At 41.8% G+C, this 24,237-nt stretch overlaps 1 protein-coding gene across 2 annotated transcripts in view; it reads right to left on the reverse strand.

Annotated features, from left to right (window-relative positions):
• The window catches only part of SETBP1 (SET binding protein 1), a 268,327-nt gene that overhangs the window by 61,440 nt on the left and 182,650 nt on the right, over positions 1-24,237 (reverse strand). For both annotated transcript variants that reach the window (XM_063422644.1, XM_063422643.1), the window contains one exon: positions 18,906-22,371. In XM_063422644.1, the coding sequence (XP_063278714.1) occupies positions 18,906-22,371 (3,466 nt within the window). The remainder of the gene's footprint in view (positions 1-18,905; positions 22,372-24,237) is intronic.

Raw genomic sequence — 24,237 nt, forward strand, 5'->3', positions numbered from 1 at the left:
GGATATCACAGCAGTGGTTGAAAGTGGCTGAAACTTTTTGCACTACTTGTTGCACCATCTGGATTCTCTGTGGTGAACAGTGAGAATGTTTAAGGAGTGCAAACCCTCTGGACATCAGTTTCCAAATGACAGCTTCAAGGAGGGATCCATAAAGTGACTGGTTTTAGAAAGCCATTAAGGTACAGTGGGTCCTGGAAGTCTTTCTTTACAAATACTATTTTCCATAGTCATTATCAGTCACTTTCTAGCAACACCAAGAAGAGCATTTGAAATTTTAAAATAAGAGAAGACTCATTAAAAAGAAGTGGCTTCTTTTTCTTGGCCTGCTACTTGCACACAAGTCCCAGTTTCAGACAATGAGAAATTCTCAGGTTCATCTTTCATTTTCCTGGTGTGTTTTTTGTTTTTTGTTTTTGTTTGTTTGTTTGTTTTTCCCCCCCACTGCCTATACCCCTTGGGCGATATCTACATCAGTAAATAAAATGGGCCAGAACACATTGCCCCTGAAAGCAAGTGGAATGACTTATTGTACTAAGATTTAAAATTCCTACTTGAAACATGATCACCTTGTTTGTGTCTTACTGATTTGAAAACCATCCCTGGTTCTCCCTGCCCACTGAGTAGTGCTCAAGTGTTATTTGGAGAGATTTGCCAGCCATAAGCCAAAACACACCTGAGACTGGCTAACATTAGTTTAGGAAAATCACCCCATTCCCTTTCCAGTCACCAGCACAGATGGGTAGATATCTTTGGATCTCCAACTCAATTCATCAGTTCAACACCATTAAGACCAGTGGACTTAATTGAAGAGATTTGCACTCCTGTTCATGAAAATAAAATTTTCCCTCAACTCTTAGGATGTGGTGAGTCACCCTCTCAAACTTGCTTCCTCTCTCCAGTGACTGTAGGAGGAGCTTAGATGACAAGTTTCCACAGGTTGCCTGGCTTTTGGGTGACTAGAATTTAGTGAAAATCCCGTTCTAAAAGATAAAGGACTTGCTCCATTTTTTAATCTGAATGATATTAAAACCAACCTCTACTTTGCAGGGAATGAAGAAGTTCTACTTAGAACATATGCAGTTCAGTTCTTTCCTGTGAAGTTGCCATATGGCAGGGGAGTGATGGGAAGAAGAAAAATATTGACAGTGATGATATATCTTATTACAGAGCATAAGGACTAAATTTTCCTCTCAGTTACACTAGTGAAAATCTGGAGTGAACAGCCTTGTCTTGATAGGAAAATCAGATCAGTCAGTGGATATACAAAGCCAATTATGAGAATGAAACAAAAGCAAACTTGGGAAACATTATGGTATAGTAAAGAAGACATGTGGTAGGGTGCCAGAAGACAGGAAGTCATTGAGCCCAGCACGCTTACTCTTCCTTTGAAAAAGTCATCCCATCTACAGTAACCACAAGCAGTCAGGATCTTGTTTTATGCCTGAACTTGGCAAACTGAATGAAAGCTGCCCAAAAACATCTGTTCTGGGTTCCAAACATTTATATAGCCCTTTGTTAGAGTACCAAAGATGGCATCTCATCAATGGAAGGGAAGCATTGCAGAAGAAAACAGTTCAAGGATGCTATAGGGAGAAATCTAAGATTAACACAAGGCCTGCAATGTTTTACATACCAATAACAATCACTTATTTCTTGCTGAACATCCAGCTGATTAAAACTTCAAACTCTATTTGACAGGCAAATCTAGAAACTGCTCCAAGGAGAGAGACCATGGTTCATTCCTATTCCATACTATTTAGAATTTAGTATTCCATTCAAAATTGTTTAGAAATACATTGTGGGCAACTTAACAGCAAAATATGCAGCAATAGTCCAGTTTCTCTACTACATTACAAAGACATAAAGGCAAATATATAGCTGAGAAGACTTCTGGAAATATAATGTATATTTAGCAATTAATAGTTATCTGAAACTTAGTTTTGCAACCTGCTAGCAAAAGAACTGTTTGATTTTCAAGATCTTATCCAGACTGTGGAAGATAATCAGAAAGGTACAGACTTTTTGGACCTAAATGGCAGGATGATAGCTTTAATGTAAACTAGAAGAGGTAAACAGTGCATAAAACTCAGCCAGACAAATTTTCAAAAATTAAAAACTGAAGTAAAATTACCACCTCTAATTTTGCACACAAAAGAGTTAAACAGCAATTTGATAAATAAACTATGTATTAATTTTTTTTGGAGGCCTCTGTAGACAGAATTCTAGCAAACGAGTTCAAAGACAAACTATAGCCAACTCAATGTCCACAGTTTCTTTGGAGCCAGTATGGAACATTTGGCCAGAAAAAACCAGTGCCAACTACCCAGTGCAAAGCCTATACTTTAATTTGCAAAAGCAAAAAGCTGTGATTTATACTTCTGAAAGGAAGAAGTTAAAAAAAAAGGGATCTAACAGTACGTTCTGTGTAGGTTTATTATTTTGCCAACAGTTTGTGGGTTGGATGATGAGGCACGTTCCTGAAGATTAGACATCACCATTTTTTTAAACAAACAAAACAGCATGCAAGATCAAAATTCCCCTAAAGCAGAGGCAGTCCTTGTGAAAGTTCAAGGCTGTTGTGGCTCTCCTTTGGCTCTTTCTTAAAAGAAAAGAAATTCATCAACGAATAGCATTAATCAGCTTTGGTCACAGGGGCATTTTTGCTTCCAGTTGTGGACAGTTAGAGGCACAGTGTCAACTGGTCATTAATTAGGTTGTGTAAAGTGGATACACACTGCTTTTTGTGACACCAAAAATTTCTTGTGAAGAATGGGACTATAACATGTAGGCATGTCTTGTTTTCTTCTCCTTTTAAACCAAACAGTTTCCTTGTTCAGAAGAAAACGTGAAACATAAATGTATACTGGAAGTAAGGAAAGTGGTTCCACTGACAAAATCAACAGACAATTGAAAATCAAGTGGAGTCAACGGTGTGTAGTTAATTCATGTGTTCAAACGTGGTAGCATGGCTAAGGGAAGGGTGTCTTGATCTCCAGAAATATTAACTGATGAAATTTATAATGAAGATTTCTGACATTATTGCCATCACAGGCTTGTCCAACAGGATTTTTTCCAGTTTCCTAGACTGTCAAAACCATCTTACTGCTGATCTTAAGTAGGTGATCCATAAATCTCTTCATTATAGAGCCTCAAGATAGCATTCAAATTTTGGCCAGATGTTATGGTTAAAAATGGGATATTGTTTCTCAGGGAGAAATCTTTTTCACTGTCATGACTTCCCCTAGTCACCAAAAGCCTGTTCTAAGGCTACAGATTAAAAGTCCCAATAAATATATTATCATTGTGCAATAAAATAGCTCTGCCAAAAAGAAAAAAAAAGGAAAAAAAGAAAGAAAGAAAAAAAAAAGCAACACACATGAAATCCCAAGGAATGTCATTCCTTCGCCTGAAAAATATCACTTTTTGATGAGAAAAAGGGCAGTCATAAGTTGCACATTGTTAGATGGTTCTTACGGATTTTGCAGCAGTCAGTTCAGAAAATCTATTTCTTCAATATATGTATAAAATCTTAGTTTGAACAACATAAATTAGGGAAGAAAAACAAGCCAACAGAGCAATTTCAGATATCTGTTCTAGTGCTAGGCATAGCCTTCCAAACCCTAAAATATGTGTGAGACTTAAGAACACCTCTACACAGCTGTCACTCTCTTCCTGAGATGTGGCTGCCCATTAATGTATAAATTAATTTTGTTTGTAAACGTCATCTCTTTTGGCAATACCCAGGGCTGAAGGCATTCAGGAAACTTTTCAGGAAACATAAAGGTACTTTTCTCAAAGTTTAACTTAGTATAAATGAAGATGCATCCTTATTAAAATCTCAGCCCTGCTCATGGACTCTTCTAAGTCTTATACTTTATGAATCATCGCTATTATTCATAAATTTGTTTCCATGAAGACTCTCTTCTTTAATGCTTTTGTTCCTAATAGAATGGCCACATTTCAACTTCTGCTTCCTGGGGAAGGATTTTGCAAAATATTATGAAGACAGAAAATACTCCATGAGTTTCTAAATTGTAGGTAGCAAGAGGATTTATTGTTATGCCGGGAGAGAAACCAAAGGGATATAAAAAGTGATTCACAAGGACAAAATACAGTCTCTTATTCAGGAGAGAGAGGAAAAGATGCCTTCCATGGACCCATCATGCCATTTTTAATTTCTACATTTCTTCTCTTCCATATTCTTTGAGTGGGATACCCAATGAGGTAGATGCAGTACAGCTATAATTAGGTTCATCTGAAAGATGGTAATTAAATAAAACAGAGAATTGTAGCACACCAAGATGAGCCATGTTTGTAGAAATACAAGCGGCTGACCAGTCTTCATGGCAACTAGATTTTTCTTACTTGTGTGAATTTCACCAACTTCTGCCTTCATTCTTTTTCTTCTTTTTTTTTCTTCCTATTCAATTTTGCATTGTTTTCTGGGACCTTTAAACCAATATTATGCCCCACTGACAAATTTTCCTATAGGAATGTGATACTCATCAAGAGAACAATATCATTTGGATGAAATAAGACTCCCAAAGGAGTCCCTTCAGAGCTAGAAAACCCATAAACTTCCTACTGAAATGTTACCCAACTTGTGATTTTGTCTTTTAAAATAAAATATTAGGGATGTTTTATAGATTTGAATCTTTTTTCATTATGGGAAAGAAAGGATAACCGCCTTCTTAGGCTATCAGTATATATTTTTGAGGCAGCAATGATTCTTCCAGCAAACTTCATGTTGCCATTGAAATGTCTTCCCTTTTTTTGAGCAAGGCAAGAATTGCAGAATGATACTATATGGGTGAGATCTAAAAATAAAGTCTCTTGGCAATTGTGCTAAAATAAGTATTGCTAGTAGCTTGATGTAAATAGGAGGAGAACCATTTCCTAAAAATTACTTCTATTGTCTCTGGGCATAATTACTCAGGTGGAGAAAAGGCACCTGTTCCTCTTTAAGTAATTTATCACTTCTGTGGGGAAAAAAAATCTCTGGAGAGCACATCCTTATCTGTAGAGAAAAGGTCAATATTGCTCTATTCCTGTCTCTGATATGCCTGCATAGCTCTATAGTTGATGGTGCCATAAGAATTATCATAAATAAGAATGATTACACTCATGGACAATGATGCATTTAAATCTGTTGCAATTAGCTGTTTCTCGCTCTGACACCAAACTTCTGGCATTAGACCTCCCTGCACCTTGGTTTATCTGCCCGCAAAATGAGGGGAAAGGTACTGACCTTTCTTATAAAACTAGTCTGAAATTCACTGCTGAAAAGCACCTACCTACAAATTAGGCAGAATATTTAATAGCATATCTATCAAGAGCACAAACTCCACTGGCTTGTAAATTCTCGTTGGGAGACACACGCTTATGACATTCCCTGTTGTCTAAACTTGACTAAAAGTGGTCATTTTACCTGAGACTCCACTGACTGCCAGAGAATTTAAAATTTTACTTTGTTTTCAGGACATATCTTATTCCCTGATTTAGATACACCTCTGGGGTCAAATATAAATTCTTCTTTGAGACTGTCATAAGACAAAAGGATGATAATCCCAGAATCATCAAATGACTTGGATTGGAAAGGACCATCCAGTTTCACCCCCTACCATGGGCAGGGACACCTTCCACTATCCCAGGCTGCTCCAAGCCCTGCCCAACACAGTCTTGGACACTTCAAGGGGATCCAGGGCAGCCACAACTTCTCTGGGATAATAACAGAAAGTATAATGCTTTCTAGTTACAAAAAGATGTTGGAAAAATGAGTATCTTTCTGTGTAAAGGGTCAATACAAAAAGGTCCTTAATGGGGTCCAGTTTAATGGACAGAACACTGCAAGGACAAATGCATGAGGGCCAGCCAGCAATGCTGGGCTTCCTCTGGTGCACTGCCAGGAGCACAAAAATCTGGCAAAACCATGTTATACACAAGAAAAGAGTTGTCCTTGGTGCAGGAGACGTACTAGGATCACTCCAGCCATCTGGATGGCCCTTCAGCCACCTCCTCCTGAGGCTATTTCTTCCTGATGACCAGTGGAGTGACAGCATCCCTTGTTTAGTGACATCACCTGCAATTATACAGTTTAATTGCAGATGCTCCCTCTCCTCTCTTTACCCTGTAGCCTTTACCTGTGTTTCATATAGCAGTGGAGGCAAAGTGCTTGGTGAGTAAGTTTATAATATTTTCATTAAGAATCTGCATATAGGTGGAATATGACTGGGAACCTAATGAGCTACTTTGTAATTTGATGAAATGGTGTGACTTGCCAAGGGACTTGGCCCAAGGAGTTTTGTGTGCTAATCTGATGCTAAGCACAAGAAGGACTTCAGGGATATCATCTTCTCCTGGGTGTCTTGCCCACGTTGCAACTGCATGACTCTAATTAACATTAATCACGCCAGAGAAATAGAAGACCAAAAGCTACCTGGGGAACTACAGTACTGAGAATGAGAACCTGTGCTAGCCAACACTGTCATTGGGGAGTAATTAGGTCCTCTGCAAATCCTAGTAGGAGTCTCACATCTCCAGCCACGTTCTGGCACATCTTGCTTAAACACTGAGTACGAGCTGACTGAGGATGCCACTAGAGATGTTTTAATACAGAGAGTACAGAGAGTTAATACAAAGGGGAGCGCTGCCAGCACTTTGGACAGCATTTTTGGAGTGGGAATTAATCCCTCTTCTCTGTAACATTTTGACTAGTGTGAATACATCAGTACCATCCACATTTTAAGTATTCTTCTTCATGATTCATGATGAATCAGAGTATGCATCCGCCCTATGTTCTGCTCAGGTATGGTGTGAAAGTGAAGTAGAAAGTGCCATCAAGTCATAATAATACACTTGGTTTGTAAAACCCATTTCATTCCCTATATTTCAAAGCCTTACCAGTATTAATTAATTAAAACCTTGCCACAGTTCTATGAGTTGGGCAAGGACTATTATCTCATTCTATCAGCCAGTGAACATGGAGACCCTGGAGGCCAGATTGAGACTGTCTGCTTTAGGCACTCAATTTATTCATTGCAACATCTAAAATAAAATAGGTGCTTGGCTCCAGCAGAATGATTCAGATCTCTTAGGGCAGGTGTCTATGCAAACCATACAGGCAAGGCAGTGACAGATGTCTCTGAAGTAGGACCCAAGTGATGTTCACACATTTCTCCATCAACAGAACGGAGAGCTGTAGGCCCTTCATGGGATGCTTTTATGTGGTTACATGCAGCCACTCCAGGCATAAGCACTAGGAAATATTATTCTCACAAGTGTGGCTGGGTAATTGCTTAATTTAAGGCTCAACAGTGTGCAAACCTGCTTATGTGGGAATCAAAAACAGAAATTCCCTTATGAAGGGCAAGCACCTGGGCTGTGGGGTAAGTGGGAGGAAGGACAAGATATTAATGATTTGAGCATTTATCTTGAAAATAGAAACATAGAGATCTAGCTGTCCAGACCAAGAGGGTCTGGCCCCAGCACTTCCCATTGCCCCAACTATTCCAGGAGACAGGTAAGGCTGGAGTGAAGGCACTAAGGTCAACCACTCAACAACCAGCAGTGTGGGATGCAGAAACTAGTGAGATCAAACCAGTAAATGGGGAGTTCTTTTGCTTGTAAAGCTTCTATTGCGGAGCTCTATCAGATAAATGGCATTAATTGAGACAAGCCTTCCCTGGTGACCCAGACTTAGCTGCCACTTAGGATTGCCTGGGTGCTTCCTCATTGCCAGACTGACATGTCTGGCGTGTCTCCTGTATCCTGGTACCCGGTCCTCCACACTCTGTAGTTATTAGCTGGCCATCAGGGAGCCATTTGTTCCATCTGAGAGGAAAGCTGGGCATGGCAAAGCTGACCTATGTGCTGCAGGTTCTGTTCCAGGCACAGCCTGGACAAGCACCACACAGTTTTGTCTGTTTGCCTGATGCAATATAGCAGTGCTAGCCTGAAGCCTCAAACCCCAGTGTAACCCTGCTGTCACTCCCCAGTGCACACAGGAAGCACATGGCTGCAGAAAAAAACCCCACCAAACAACAAACATTTTGGCATCTGTATTAGGAAACAAACAAAGCCTAAACACAAACCCCCAAACCTACAAACCCAGAAATACTTAGAAGTTTGCACCAGGCTTACAAGGAGATGTTGTCCCGTGCAGATGAGGATCAAGTTTTGTGCAGTGTGGATGATCTGCCCACTCCAGCTGCTTGCAGCTCTTAGCTATGTGAACATAAACCAGCCTGCATCAAGCAGTTCAGAGACATAGACTGTCTTTCTGCTTGAGACTACATAAAGAGTATGAACATGCTTCAAATTTCTGTTGCTGAAGTGTTCTGTGCTAGCTTGATATCACCTGAAAGTGGTGGGTTTGGTCAGACTGTGGCTTAATGTGGTGGGCCCTTTTCAACACCTTGGGAGACATTAGCAGCCTCTTATCCACTTGTGAGTCATGATGCATTGTCAGTCCCTGAGCACAAATGAAAACATATGCTTTATGTGTTTAAGTTCCTCGTATATCTAAAACACACTATCTAGATTTACATGTAACACTCAGGTTCTCTGGGAGGTAGGACCCTCTTCAGATGAAACAGACTGAAGCATTCTCTGGTACTTAGACACATCTAGCTCATTCTCACAGGGATTTAAGTTGACTCATGAATGGTCTAAATCACACTCATTGACTTCTTCAAGCTATGCAGTACCTCAGGAACAGAGCTGAGAAAACGACTCATGAGTGCAGAACCTGGGCTTGAGCCTGATTTATTACCATTTTTATGTGGTAGGGGTTTCTTTGATCTCAGCAAGAGTCTTCACTGATTAGCAGCAGTGAAGGGAAATTTGGGTTAATGCATGGTCTACCCACTCTTTAACATAAGAGTGGCTCCTATTAGCTCTTTAGCAGTTTGTCCTTTTCTGCAAGAACTTGCACAGCTGACTTGGCTAAACTTTTAATGGGTGCGCTTCTCATGTGGGAGGAAATGTTAAGCACTGCTTATTGTTACTTAGAATTACACACCCAAATGCCATAACTCCATCCAAAGTTCCCAGGCTGCACTACTATATCACAAATAAGATCTTCCTCACCGCCTAAAGTAATGTCATGATGCAGTGCAGGAGCCAAGGAATGCTGGGTTTGCAAAACACACACATTGCTTCAGATTGCAATGAATTAATTTAAGAGGAGATCAGGCAGCAAACCATTAATTTCAGTGCAATATACTTTCTTGCTCTGCTTATTTACCGAGATGTTGCCTCAGTAGATCAAATCAATGAAATTACAGCAGTGCACTGACAGCAGCTGATATCTGCCTAGTATCTTGGGGAGGCTTCCCTTTATCAACTGCTTCCAGTTTTTGCCTGACAGAACTCTACTGTTCTGTCTGTTCCGCTGGAAAAAGGAAATTTAAAGTTTTCCAGCATAGCTGGCTGAGCCAGAAGCTCGTGTGGGCAGCCAAGCACAGGCACACGTATTGACTGCCCTGCGAGCAGTAAACCCAGTTCCACCGTGCCAGAGGAGGTGTGCTGCTCTCCCTGGGTGTACTTCTGGAGGCCACGTGTAGGGTGTGCACAACTCCACCCTCAGCTGAGGTGGGAAACTTCTTCAAAGTGGTTTTGAGGTTTTGTTAAGAAGCAAAACAGGAAATCTGCATGAATCTGGAGTTTAACTATTTTATTTTTCAACTTGTTGCTCTCCAAAACTTTTTTTAAAATAAAAATTAAATAAATAACTGACCTCATCCCTAGTTTTTACTGGTGCAGATGAGATTTCAGGCAGCAAAGATATCCTGGAGTAGTCCAGGGATTTTTTTTTCCTTTCCTTTCTTTGGCAAACCAAGCAACTCAAAGGCTGTGTCAACTTACTTAAGTGCTCTTTATGCCAACTAATCATAGCCGGCACAAAAAACAGTGCTGACTATTGCTGCCTTTCCAGCCTACAGAGGAGGCAGGGAAATCCAGAGACACGGAGCTGTAATGGCAAGTCTGTGCCATCTGGAGAAATTCTCTATCCTCAGCTCAGCTGCTTGGAACCAGAGGAAGGACAACTGAATTAACTTGAAAAATCTGTGAAGAGGACAACACCACAGGGGTAAAAAGCACCAGAATAAGACTTCCTGAGCCAATATGCTGACCCACATACCCAGTACCACTACCACTGCTGAGGGCACTGCTGAGGGCCCTGTCCCTTCCTTCCTCAACCTTCCCTCTGGTAACCATGAAAACCACAAGAGCTGATTTAATAGACTGCAGTAATGTGGGTCCTCCCCAGCCCTGAGAAAGCTATGGTGAAACCATCAAGTTTCCTTATGAGGTGGGGGCAGGAATGTTGTTACTACTGACCTCAGTGTAGGACCTAAGCACAATAAAAGTTCCATCAGCATCACCACAAGCTACTGAGCTTTGTGGTAAATTGTCGATTCACATTCTGTGACACTCTTTGCTGAGCAAACTCTGCAAGTGTATTTTCTGTTCTATGTAAGGCTGAGTTTGAGTCAGATTCTCTGAGGAGATAGTCTGTTGTCATTCACAAGCAACTGCACTAAGACAAGTGAGTTAGTGACAGATGTAACACAAATTGGCTGAGCTGTATTTTGCAGTTGGGATCCCAACAAGCTCCTCACAGTTTTCTTCCAGTTTATTTAAGCTGCCTCTGTGTGCTGCATAAGGCACCAGCAACACTTTCGCCACTGCTCCAGCATCACTCTGACGTCAACATTTTGATTTGATTTTCTGTCACTGTTCTTACAGATTAAATTTCAACCAGTGACCCACAGCTTGATAGCTCATTAGCAAATCCCTTTGAGCCATCCAGTCCTGCCCTTGCTTGACAGTTAACTCTGCATTGCACATACTCCTGAAGCCTCCTGAAGGCTGCACTGCGCCATGAGAAAGCTCGGTCAGATTCAGCGCAGCTGCAAAAGCCTATGGGGATCAATGCCCAGGTGCATGTTTTCAATGACAAATCACTAATGATTCTTATTATGAGTCCTGGCGTCTTTTCAAGTCATTGAGGTTGTATAAAGACCCCTCCATGGACAGTCAAAGTTTTCCTTTCCCAGCCCTCTCCTCAGCCCTTGAACTACAATTATTCTGACTTCCTTCTTAAAACAGGACATTCTTTCTCCTTTTGTTGTTCAACATCATTATTGCAATCAGGTAGACTGAGCCCTTTTAAATTTTCTCTTGCTGTGACACATGGATATAAAACTGGAAGGCAGTGGGAATGGAGGAGCAGCCTCAGATCATCTTCTGGAGGTCAGACCCCAGCTCTCACTTTTGCAGCTGAGTAGGACAGGATGTATGTTGCTCTGAGCACATCAGGATCCCTCTCACTGACAGATGCCTTAAGCTCAGATTTTCATATGCCCAGCTTTGAGTTACACTGATCAGCAGGTTTGTAGTAAAGGTGCAGCCATTGTTCTGTTTTATGTCCTGCATGCATCCCAACAGACCTCTTGCCTTGCACCTACATTATCAGGGGCAAGAAATAGTATTGTGTACACACCAGAGCTAAAGTAAACGCTTTTGCCTCTAACTCTTCTTAAACTGCCTCTTATACAAGTACTCAAGCTGGCACCATCAAAGTCTTGACACACCCACTCCCTCTAAGCTAAGAAAATCTTAGGTTGAACCAAGGTTGTTTTCACAGCACTTGGTATGTTGAACACAGTCAGAAGGATCCTGGCATGCCTGGATCCTGCTCTGGTGTGCCACTGAAGGTGTGGATGGAACTTTCCAGCCCCACACCGTCCTTTTGCCTCAGTAGATATTTTAATCCTGAAGTCAAGCTCACTAATTTCAATGGGGAGGTGCTTGATTTATGCTCGGTCGAAATGAGAATCTGGCCATGATTCTTTATCGCCTTTTAAAGCCAAGAGCCCAGCAGAAGCCAATTGTGTCTGACGTGAAGCAGCTGCACACCCAATGTGGAATCTGCACAACTTCATAAACTAACAGTGGTCTGAATAAAAACTTCAAACAAGATGTTCTGGCATTGGCCAGGGAGAGTGAAGATAAATAGCCGGGAGACGCCAAGTTGCGAAGGAAGAACTGCTTGACTGTTGGACAGAGAGCAAAGTAAGAAGCAGAAATTAGGCAGGGTGCTGGGAGGCTTGTAACACTCCCAAAAAGCAAAAGGGTCACAGGATTTAATTTGATTAATTCGTCGCTGGTCTAAAAGGCTTTGTACTGAGCCTCAGGCAGTGCAATAAACATACAATCATTAAGAGAGGAAATAAAAGTTAGGTTGGGTGATAAATAGTCCTGCTTCCTCTCCCACTCCAGCTTCTCTCCTGCTTCTTCTCTCCTTGGTCAGTTCAGACACTGGAAGCAACACAGTAAATCAAGAGGTAGCCTTAAAACAACAACAACAATGACAAAACTCACTGTATTTAAATTGCCTTAGTCAAAACAATTTCAAGGAAATCTTTGCTTCACTTTTGCCATTAGCAGTGTGTCCCTTTATGGATACAGTATAGGCAGAAAGGAGCAACAGTCATGCTGGCTTAGTCTCATCTCCACAGGATTAATAGACAACTTAGTGGAAGACAAGGACATTTATTCTAAAGGGGCCAGATAATGTTTTTGGAAGATTTTTCAGTAGTTTGCATTTGTTCTGTTTCCTAAAAGTTCAGGGTTCTAAACAGCTCTTTTGATGAATGTAATTGTATTTACAAATAATGGGGTTTTTTTTTTAAAGCTCTGTTGGTAACTTTTATGGGCCAGATGGCACAAACACTCATCCTGTAACTGTACAGTGCCTGTCCGTCACCATGGGACACAGTGGGAGGGAACAACCCCCTACTAAAACTGGGGCTTGGAAAACTTTCGCAGCTGCTGGAAGCTCTGTAGGAGCCTGGGGTGTTGGAGCAAATTGCAGCAGAGGCAGAGCTGGGGAAAGGGAGGGTGGCTAATAGCCTATATACCCTCAGTCTAAAGTTCTTACCTGGCTCTTCTCCCATCCACTTCAAGCACTGCCATGAGTCTAATGCTGCATTCACTGGGCACTGCTGAGTGTCAGAGCTCACTGTGGCACTGTGTGGCAGCAAACTGCTCTTATCCCCTTTACCCACTCAAACACTGAGGTTAACTGCAATTAGGATTTTTTTTCTGCAGTTACATGAGAAAATTAAGATATGGAAGATGGAAGTCCTAGACCATATATCAGTATGTCTCTGAATTTATACACACAGTGCCACACAAAACACAGGTCCTGTTAAGTCAAATATTTGCTACTGAAGAAAGCCAGGTATTTATGTGTTTTGCTGGATATTTATTCATCTTCCTCCATCACCTGATATTCATATCTCCTCTCTTTTTTCAGCGTGTAAAGGTTCATCCACAATTATAAATGCAAGAAACAGGCATTCGTTTTATGTCTTTAAGCTGGTTAGATGACAGAATGTTCATCACTTATGATGTTCAACACATCATAAGAAACACAGAACCATTAAAACTGAAGAAGGTGACAAAGATCACCAAGTCAAATCATTCCACCAGCACTGACAAGGCTCATCACTAAGTCACCACTTTAACATGTTTTTGGACACTTTCAGAGGCAATTACTCCACCACTTCAGTCCCAGTTCTTAGCAACATTTTCAGTGAAAACATTTCCCCTAACATCCAATCTAAATATCCTCTGGAGCAACTTGAGGACATTTCCTCTTTTCCTATTGTTTGTTACCTGAGAGAAGAATGACTCCAACCTGTCTGTCCCCTCCTGTCAGGAGTTGTGCAGAGCCAGAATGTCCCTCCTGAGGCTCCTTTTCTCCAGGCTGAGCCCCTGTCCCCAATCTCCCTCAGCCCTTCCTCATCAGACTTGTGCTCCAGACACTTCTCCAGGTCTGTTGCCTTTCTCTGGACATGCTCCAGCACCTCAACATCCTTCTTGCCATAAGGGACCCAAAATGGTGGGTCAAACTGTGTGGTCCTACTGTTTCCACTATCACTGAAATACTGTGTTCACTGAAGAATAATGAACCAACATTGTGATTCCAAGACCTATGTAAAAGAATATTTTTTTGTGGAAAGTATTATTATACAAAAAAATCAGCAAAGTTTAATTAATAAGGCAATTGACTAACACTATTTACCCACATCTGCCACATACATTTAGAATAAATATGGTTATCAACTACTGAGATACTGATCCCTTCTCAATGTAAAACTGTGACTGATCAGGGCTAAAGCTGATACAGATTCCTTCAAGACTAAAACCAGCATTATACATAACAAGTGAGGAGGAAAGGTCAAGTCAGAAGAAATTCAGCTTGCAGCACTGCTGGGCATTGAGGGGGGGAAGACCTGGGAGGCTTGTAGGTAAGTTAAGCATTAATTTATAAAGCATGTTTGTCATGCTAGCTATCCAGCATTCAGAGACTGATGATTACTGCTTTCCTAATAGCTGCATATGATTAACTTTGTATTCCTGTAAATATACTATGCGTGGTGTTTGTGCTGTATCTGATAAAACCAATGTACTTCCTAGCTGATCTTTGAGCCACGATACCCGCAAGCAAGGCAATCTTTGTTCATATATTCATTGTTAAAAAAAAACAGGAGGCAGAAATAGTGTGACAGTAAGGTAGCACAGACCTTGATTAGTCTCACTACAAAGAAAAGCAGAAACGCAGCCCTGCATATAGCAGCTCTCAACTTCTGCTTCAACTCCAGCTACATCCTGGCCTGCAGTGATTGTGACTAGGACATAATCTAACAGGTTGTACATGCAAATTGCCCCCTTATCTATGCACCTTAAAAGGTTAAATGTGCTTTTTCTCATTATTCCACCTAAGGAAAAAGGTAAGGGACATACAATCTTGCTATTTTTCTGTGACACAAACTATGGCATTGAGACTGCTCGTCAGGAGCAGAAGTCTCTTCCCTAGCATAATAAAACAGGCAGACATGACAAGGAGATGTGGAGTTTGCCACGAGGGCCTCTTTGGAACAGCTCTATTCTCAGTCTCCCCAGCCCAGCTGCAGCATCAATCTGTGACCTCTCTCCGGGTCCCTCACCTGGGGCTTTAGTAACTCCTGGAAAGCAGATGAAAGGCTCAGCCATCCAGCTGTGCACAGTGCCTCAGGTCACACAGTGCCAGAGGGACTCCAAGACTGCTTTGCAAGTGTGTTGAGGTGTACCTCTGACTGTAGGAAGGAAAGAGTCAACTGAGCCAATGCTTGGTGCACACAGTTTGACAGTTCAGTCTAGGATGTGCCCAAGTGTGTGTTGCAAGGCAGGATCTGAAACACTTTCTGCAATATTCTTGCCTGTATGCTAGGCTAATGCCACTGGAATAGTCTTTAGCTAAAGAGAAAACATAGTTAAATTAGCTTTGATCAGTTTGTCTTTCTAAATGCAGGAGGGTTAGATGAGCACAAGAAATTTAGCAAAAATAAGAACTTCAGCAAAAAGTGTCAGAATACAACAGGTCACGAGGAGTGGCTGGAAAGAATTATTAACTTGTCATTATGGAAAGAACACCAGCTTCTCCAGAACAATGGTGTGGAAACAGTCAGGCCACTGGGAAATTAGCCATATGCACTAGCACTGCACATTTAACCTAAAGTGGTCCCAAAAGGTGTACACTGACTCAGAGGTCAAAAGGTCTCCACTAAAAAATGGCCAGTGATAGTCCAGGTTGGTGCAGGACAAGAAATGGACTTCTGTTGTGACCAACCAAAGAAACTGGTAACACCCCCTCAATGGGTCTGTTCACTTTGGGCATAGATTTCTACATCAAATCACAGAATCATGGAATAGTTTGGTTGGAAGGGACCTTTAAAGGTAATCTATTTCCAAACCTCCTGGGTTGAGCTGGGACACCTTCCACTAGCCCTAGTACTCAAACCTCAACCAAGTCCACGAGCAATTCCAAGAATGGGGCATCCATAATTTCTCTGGGCAAGGCACCTTTCTTGTGCCAGGACTGCAACCAGCTTCTCCAAAAGGTAAGGACAACTCTTCCCTTTATGGCCTATATCTTTCCAGATGGTAAAATCATACCTGGACTTCAAGACTGTACAACAGGACTGTTTTCTACCATAAGCAGTACCACTACCTATCACCAAGGAACACCAAACTTTTCAGAAATGGCTAAGTGCTGTCACAACACAGAAAAAAAACATAAATTAACAAAATACAATGGTACCTTTGCCTTCACACTACAATGTAACAAGTTGCAGTGCCTGAATAATGGAAGAACAATAAATGGTTCTCTCATCCCTCTCCTCACAGACATATCCACTGAGTGTGGGTAGGTTTTGCTATGTATTTTATCTCCAGAAGAACACAATGAAGTTGCAAATGGCAGTACTGAGCACACCAAAATGCCAGTGCAGTAGAGATAACACTGAAATTGTGATATAAATCTAATTTCAGTTTTCACCATAATACTCAGGATGTCTCCTCTTATCTCTGTTATATTTTATTTTTAGCTTGTGAAAGATGACAAATACTGAAAAGAAAGAGTAATTAGGCTATCTTAGTTGCCTCCTGGGACAGACATATATGTACTCATTTGGCTTTTCTTTTTCTTTTACCTTTTATTTTTCTGATTAGTCAATCCCTGTTACACCTCCTCAGGGAGATGCAAGGTGAGTTAGGAAGAAGAAGGTGAAGGTTATCATGGAAAAGAGCAATCCTCCCTCTGTGGGAACTAGTTAAATAGTTATGGCTAGACTCAAGTGCAGACCTCTGATGGGAATCCCAGTGAAGGTCAAAAGCAGAGAGGAAAAAAAGCTGCACTGAGATCTTAGGCAGTCTAAGCAGACAGATGTTTCTAGGCTTTAATGAGCAGTCTTGGCTCTGGGCCTTTCTTGGCAGAGCTGTTTAGGTTTAGTATTTTTCCTTGTAGTGCAAGGTATGGCTCTGGTTATCTGGCTTTGCTTACCTAACTGCAGATGATATTTCTATCTAAATAATAGCATGACAATGAAGAAATAAATAGATAATCTGACAGTTGATGGATTAGGTCATAGGAAAAGCTGTGCCGCTGTAATCATGAAGAGCAAAAGTAAACAAAAATAATAATTTCAGTTTAAGCAAGAGCTAGTTTAGAAAGCTTAAAATACAAATCTAATGGCACTCCCATGGCAAATTCTAGCCCTCCATCTTATACTTTTATTGTCATGGGGAATAAAATGAAGGAAAATAATATGAAATCAGCTTTTTCTTTAGTAATTCCATCTTCAAGTCAGCCTGGTGGGAATCATGCCCCTACTTTGGAAACTAGTTTGAGTTCAACACTGTTGGGAATTTTGACAGTGAAATGCCTTAGTGAAAAATATAGAAAATTATAGATTTAGCAAAAAATGTCTTCGGTTTAAAGAGCAAAAAGGCTGCAAATGCAAAGTCTGTTATGAAACTGTGAAATCAGTGAATTTGCATTAAAAAAAAGAAAAATAAACTTGTTAAACACTTTGAAGCCTTTTAATCCTACGTACCAGGACACAATTTCCTTAATGAAATAGCCACTGCTGCACTTGGTGGAGAATACCTTTGTTCCTTGTCAGGCACATTGCAACTCTGATGTTCAGAGACTTGTTTCAATCTCTGTTCCTATATTTTTGGATGTATCATTTTTTGATGTCACAGCTGGTGAAATATAATAAGATGTCATGTACAGGCATGTTTTCATGGGGTAATCTGTCATTTCAGATGGCTTTTCGCTACTGTATTTCAGATTCTGGTCTTGGTGAAGGAATTGGAAATGTTTAGGTGGCTTAAGTATGAGCAGTCTTTGGAACTTGATCAGTTACAAGTCAGTAAAAAACTTTAGAGCCTTATACTGGCAAGTTATACAAATTCTCTACTCCTGTGTTCTCAGTTAATTTTCTTTAATTTTGACGGCTATCTGCTACTTTTCTTTGAAGCTCTTTTTTAGCACATTAGAATCTCATCCACCACTGGTTGGTTCAGCAAAGCTCAAAGCCCTTTCCAGAGCTAAGCGTGAAATCTGTTTTGTGATAAATATCTGATGGTGTAGAAGCACTGGGCTTGCTCCCAAGCTAAATTCATTTATAATGCACTAAAACACCTGCCTCTCTGTCATCACAAAGGCAGCTCCCTATTGTAAAGTACAATTCAGTCTCTCAGGCAAGATTCAGATTCCCTTTTTCCCCACTCTGCAGTAGAGGAACAGAGGTCCTTAGCAGCCAAAAGGACCTTCCTCCTTCTTCATTTACCCAGACTTATTTCCAAGTCACAAGACCTAAAACTCTTCAGAGCCCGTTGGAGAGGGTTTGTTTCCATGACACCAGTCCCTTCCCATAGCCACTCAATGCTCAGGATAATTATTTTACATGTCACCTGCGGACTGAAAGTGACAGATTTACATTAGGACTGTACCCAGGATCTCCAAATATACAGCCCAGCCATCACCATGGTGGGTGCCTCTAGATCAAGAGTAGAATACATTAGTGGGACACTGCTTCACACATTCCCACCTGTCTGATCTGTCCCATCAACAAATGGATTTTGCTCAATTTATGAGCCAGAGCAGAGACTCTGCTCTTCTCCCAAAGGCTGGACAGTGAATTTGGTCATGTAATGTTAAACACTGACCACCTTGCCAACAGGTATTACAACTGCTGCTGTTGCAGAATGCAATGATCAGATTTTAGGAAAAAGTGCAACAAGGCATTAGAGACAGGTGAAGGCAGGACAAATATTTATAAATGTGCTGTGTAACACCTCAAAGACTTTTAAAACTTTGGGCTTAAGTTGTGGCCAACTTTCTTGTTGATCTCCACTAAGTTTGGATGAAGAATGAGTCAGTTACAAAAGCCAGAGAAGTTATTATCTCATAAATGTATTTCCTGTAAATAGTGAGTCCCTCTGTTCAGCACTGAAATTTAAGTGTAGTAAATAGTAAAAGTAAAATAGAATAAAACAAAGCTTACCTGAAGAGGCTGAAGAATCAAAAGTACTTCTGTCCTTCCTATTTGTCTTGAAGGGCTGAATGTCCTTTTCCCTGTAAGTTCCAAAGCCTTCAAAGCTTCTTCTTTTATTCCCACTTGCATCATTGTCCCGCTTCTCACTTGAGGAATTTATTTCACCAAACATGTCCAGGGACTCTGACCTTCCATTACTCTCAGTATTACCAGAGTATCTCTTTGTGCAAGAGTCAATAGGATCACTGCTTGAATCACTTTTATCTTTACTCTGTGACCACTGCTGGGCATCAGAAAGTGATAGCGTAGACAGCGTATCCACTTCAAAGTTATTCTTTGAGCCTTTGTGCCCGGTTTCACAATGCTGGTGCTTCTGCTTCTCCTTGTGCTTGCTCTTCTCGTTGAGCAAGGACAGGTCTTTGTCAGAGCCACTCAGCCTCTCGTTGATGGTGTGGCTGGAGAAGCCAGTGGACTTGCTAGCAAAGAGACCACTCAGATCTTCGTGAGTCCCCAATATCCGCTCATCCTTATGCTTGTGCTTATGTTTGTGTTTCCTTTTGTGAAGTCGGCCACTTGAAAGGCTCGTTCCTCCAACCTTTGGAGGAGCCAAAGAGGACTGCATGTCTCCAAGGCCCATTCCCACAGGGGTCTGTAGGTGCACTCCGTGTTTTACTTTGTGTTTGGCAGTGGTGGACATCTTCATATGAGAGCTTGCATGGAATTGGGGTGGGGGCACGGTAGGTCTCATAAATGGGGAAGCCGCTCCAAGCGTGTGAGACAGGTACAAAGGAGCTGGATACTGACCGTAGTAACCAAGATTCATCATAGGCATTGATGTGTAAGGCATTCCATAGGGTGCATAGTAACTCCCACTGGGAATAGGGTAACCGAACCCTTGTAAAAAAGGCACCTTTGTCATGGTGTCATTGGTTTTGGCAGGTCTACCACGCTTCTTCTTAGACTTCATATCAGAGGTCCTGCGAAGATAGAGCAATGGGTCATACTGGATGTATGGCACAGGGTAGTAGTGATCAAAATTAATCCTGAAGATGCTGGGATATGGATTTTCATGATAAAATGTATAACTTCTATGGGAAATCCTGAACACTTGAAACTTATTGATGAGTTCCTCAAGGTCTGCCAGAAACTGGAGGTCATCTCTGTTCTGCAGGCTTTTTCTTTTCCTCTTGTGCTTTGGCTTTTTAATACTTTCATGAGAGAGAAAGTTATCCACAATGAGATGTTTCTGCCTGTGACCATGCCTGTTCTTTGTGCTGGTGTCAGATGGGATAGCCTCTGGGTTGTCGAGGGTGCAGAAATCGAAGGAGTATCTCCGGCGGGATTCTGAGCTTTTCTCGGCTTGGTCAGAGGTGCTGTTGTTGTCTGTACCTATCCCACTGTCGCTCGGTATGGTTTCCTCACTGTGAGACTCGCTCACTGGCGACAGCGTGACTTCTTTCAGAGAACCTATTTCACAGAGGTGAGAAGGTGAATTAGCCATTAGCCTGGGTGGAGACAGCTTCCAAGTTCCACTGTGCATTCCTTTCTGGGTTTTTGTAGGAAGAGCACTGATAGGTTGAAGATTTGGCATAGTTTTTAACTCTGAAAAATTAGTTTCAGTGCTTGCAGGGCTGAGGTTGCCATTGATCCCCACTAATTGTGTTGAAAGCGGATGAATAGCTGCTGGTGACGACGCCACAAGTGACTGCAAGTTGGAAGGCACTGCTGGGTTTTCTGGCTGGCTGGAAACAGGCCTTGAGTGCTTGATGGCTGTCTTAGGTTCTTCTGGCTGAGGCTGCAGCTCTGCCCTTGGCTTTCTGCCCCGTTTTTTACCTATGTAGATAGTCCCCCTCTTGCTGACATTAATCTGCTTCCCTAGTCTGGCATCAATAGTGGTTGGCCCAGCACTAGATGGTGGCTGGACTTTTGCTTTCAGAGCTATGCTGCTGGAGCAGGAGGACAAGATCTGATTGAGAATGTTCTTCCTCTTGAGGGTTTTCATTTTATTAATGGTCTTGATGGTCTTCTTATCCAAGACCCCAAGTTTCCCGACCTTTTTGTGAAATTTGAGTTCACTGATGGACTTGTCCTCTCCTGGAACCATCTGAGCAAACTTGGCCAGATTCCTTCTCCTTTTCCTTTTCTTTGTTCCTGGAAATTCACGATTGATTGGACTCACTGGGCTGGTGGAGGTCCCCTCATGAATGGTTTCAACAGTGAGCAAAGGCTGTTTCTTTGGTCGTCCTCTTTTTTTCTTGACAGGTGTGATCACAGTAAGACTGTCTGTATTGGTATACAGAGGGCTGGATGGTGTGATGGGATAGGCTGAAGGAGGCTCCACCATCAGCTTCTCAGATGTTGTCAGGGAGGGCTCCCGAAGAATAGATTTAGGTTTGCTGCAGGTCCACCGACGCTTAGCTGCATGTTTGGGGTGCTGGACGTCAGGCGATTTGCCAGCTGTGGAAAGACTGGTGGGTAGGAGAGTAGATGTCACCGGTAGAGGTTTTCTTAGTCGGGCGGCACTGTTGGGGGGCGCTTTGTCCATGAACACACCACTGTCAATAGCTACTAGGGGGGACTCATTTTCAATCACTTTCCCTGGCTTTGTGGCTCGAAGATCTTTTTTACTCCCCTCTGGTTGAGAGCTGGTCCTGTTTGCCATTTCATTGCTCAAAGCAAGCACGGAAGGTAGGCTTTTCTCCTGGATAGTTTTCTCTATGGAGGATTTAATGGATTGCCTCTTTTTCCTTTTGTGGCCAGATGCATCTGCTGTCGGAGACTTTATTGGGATAGTAATTCGTACGTGATTGGTGTCACTTTCACAAGTGCTGGCAGAAACAGAATTCTGCTTCAAGGGTGATGTATCCATCATGCTGTCCATCGAGTAAGACTCCTTTTTCCCTTCCATGCTGTCATGGGATTTGCTGTCAAATGCTTTCTGAGCGCTCTTTACCCACTCGATGTCTGTGGTTTGGATGGTTTGGCTCATCAAGTCCTTTTTGCTGGACTTCTTCTTCATACTTCCAGTGGGCTGCTCAGGGGCCTCCAGCTGCACACCTCCCTCTTGATCTCCAAGAGGCAAAAGCCCATTGCAGTCGGGGGCACTGCTCGGCTGGGTGGCGGTGCTGATGCCGTTGGGTGATGGGACTGCACTGCAAATTGCCAGCTCTTTACTGCTGACAGACAGCTGCCCCCACGTGCTGCTGCTGCAGGACTTCTTGGCCTGGGATTTGCTGTAGGAAACTCCTGCTTCCAGAGTAGAGATCTTGGTGGCACTAATTGCTTCTCTACTGGGCTCTGCGTTGATGAAGCAACTCTGAGAAGCAGGTCCAGTGTCGGAGCTCGCTGACCAGTCAATGTGGTGCTGGTTGCTACTTTTCTGCTGGTGCTTTGATTTTAAGGTGTCACTGGTGAAGTCTTGTTGGAGGCCCGGATCATAGTGCAGAGCAGCATGTTTTTGTGGCCTGTCATAAACCTGGAAAGGGAGCAGAAAATAAACAGGAAAACAGTTTAGTTTAGCAGTCTGTTCATAACCACTGCAGCTCTTTGTTTATGCAGTGAATATCAACAATGCCTTTGTAAAAGTTAGGAACCTTTACAAAATCTTCCTATACTTGCATTTAGATTTCATGCACCATAAACATGTTTTGTTTGGTTCCCCTACTCTAAAAACAGTGGAAATAGTTCTATAAATGTAAAATTGCTAAGGGAACATATTCTATTGATTTTTAATTTAAAACACGAGTGAAATAATCCCTTTCAATAGATGAATGGTGAAACTCAGCCTCCTGGTGAGAATGCCTTTTTTCTGACAAATAATCGCTCACAGAACTTGAGGCTCAACAGCAGCAATTAAACTCATTATTGTAAACAAGAAAACTAAAAAATTATCTTGGAAGCTGTAACAAACAAGACGAAAACCCTTGGGTCCACTTCCCTATGCAGGCAGATTCTGCAAAGATTTACTTGAATTTCCACATGGAAGTCATCCCTGCATGCTTAGTCCTTAAAATCATGTGTGAGGCAATTAAAGTGTGTGAGGCACACTTGGCAGGTTCAAGATTTGCATTACTCCCTTTCCATTTTAAAACTCTGCTCTTTGCAATCTTGGTGAGAGATATTTTCAACATGATTTCTACTCTGACAGGAGCTCTTCAAGCCACAGAGGTTACAGTAAGGGCAGAATTATGCTGAAGACTGTTACAGAGCAAAAGAAACTCTACTGTTTTTATCTTGGTGAGTCTCCAGCTAAAAAAATTATTTACTACAGCTGTAACTTTTTCCTTTTAAAGCAAAAGTATCTATCCTTTTGTTTTTTACTTTCTTTGTTTGATCTGTTGTTTTGGAGTGTGGTTTTTTTGGTGGTTTTTTTTTGGTTTTTTTTTTTTTTTTTTTTTTTTTTTTTTTTTTTTTTTTTGTAAAGCTCTGGGTCAGACCGTACAACTGCTTTTGTACACCTAGTACTACAAACAGTACTAGGTGTACGAACTACAGACGCTGTTGTGAATGTCAAATAAATAATGAGACTTTAAATAAAAACATAACCAAGGAAAGAAAAGTAGATAATAATTGCTGTGTGTGTTGTGTTCCTGCAAACACCCTGCTACAATAAAGTTTCTATTGGTAGCCCATTAGATCTCCCTTTGGCATGTTTGCAACAGAAATTTTGGGGCAAGCAGGCAAAAGGGCATGAGAGAGCTCGGAGTTGGGAAATGGGGAGTCCCTAGCTCTGAGCAACTTTGGAGAAGTTTGAAAAGGACTAGACAACACAAAGACTATGGCACATTATTTAGTGGCCACTAAACATGCACATTATTGACAAATTGATGCTGAGCTATCTTTCATGCCCATATAAATATAGACATGTGGCTTTCCTGGAATAGGCAATAACGATGAAGTTTTCTGGTCTGTTGTCTGAGCAGCAACCAGGGACTCTTAAATCCTGTGGATAGTTCAGCTGTCGTGCACATGGAGCAGCTATGCTCAGGGAAAACAGAGATTTCCAGGAATTGTGGAGTGAGAGAACGAAAGCACGCAGCTGTGGCGGAGCTGCAGATGTCGTGGGTGACAGACACCCAGCTTCCTCAGCCTGAGAAAAGAGCTGAAAGCATAAACAGCCCTTGGGGAATGAATCCTTCTCCTCCTCTTCCTCACAGTGGCCTCCCACGAATGAGCCTCAGAGCACACAGAGGACACAACCCACACTGATACCCTCCTTAAGAAAAGGGGGCCCATCAGCGCTCATCTTGGAATGGGTCCAGGGAGGGGAAACCAGCAGCACTAGCACTGGAGTTTTACAGTTTGTTTTATTTTAAGTATTTGAAACTGGTCCCAAAGCTCC

Source organism: Prinia subflava, chromosome Z, assembly GCF_021018805.1.
Source record: "Prinia subflava isolate CZ2003 ecotype Zambia chromosome Z, Cam_Psub_1.2, whole genome shotgun sequence".
NCBI lineage: Eukaryota > Metazoa > Chordata > Aves > Passeriformes > Cisticolidae > Prinia > Prinia subflava.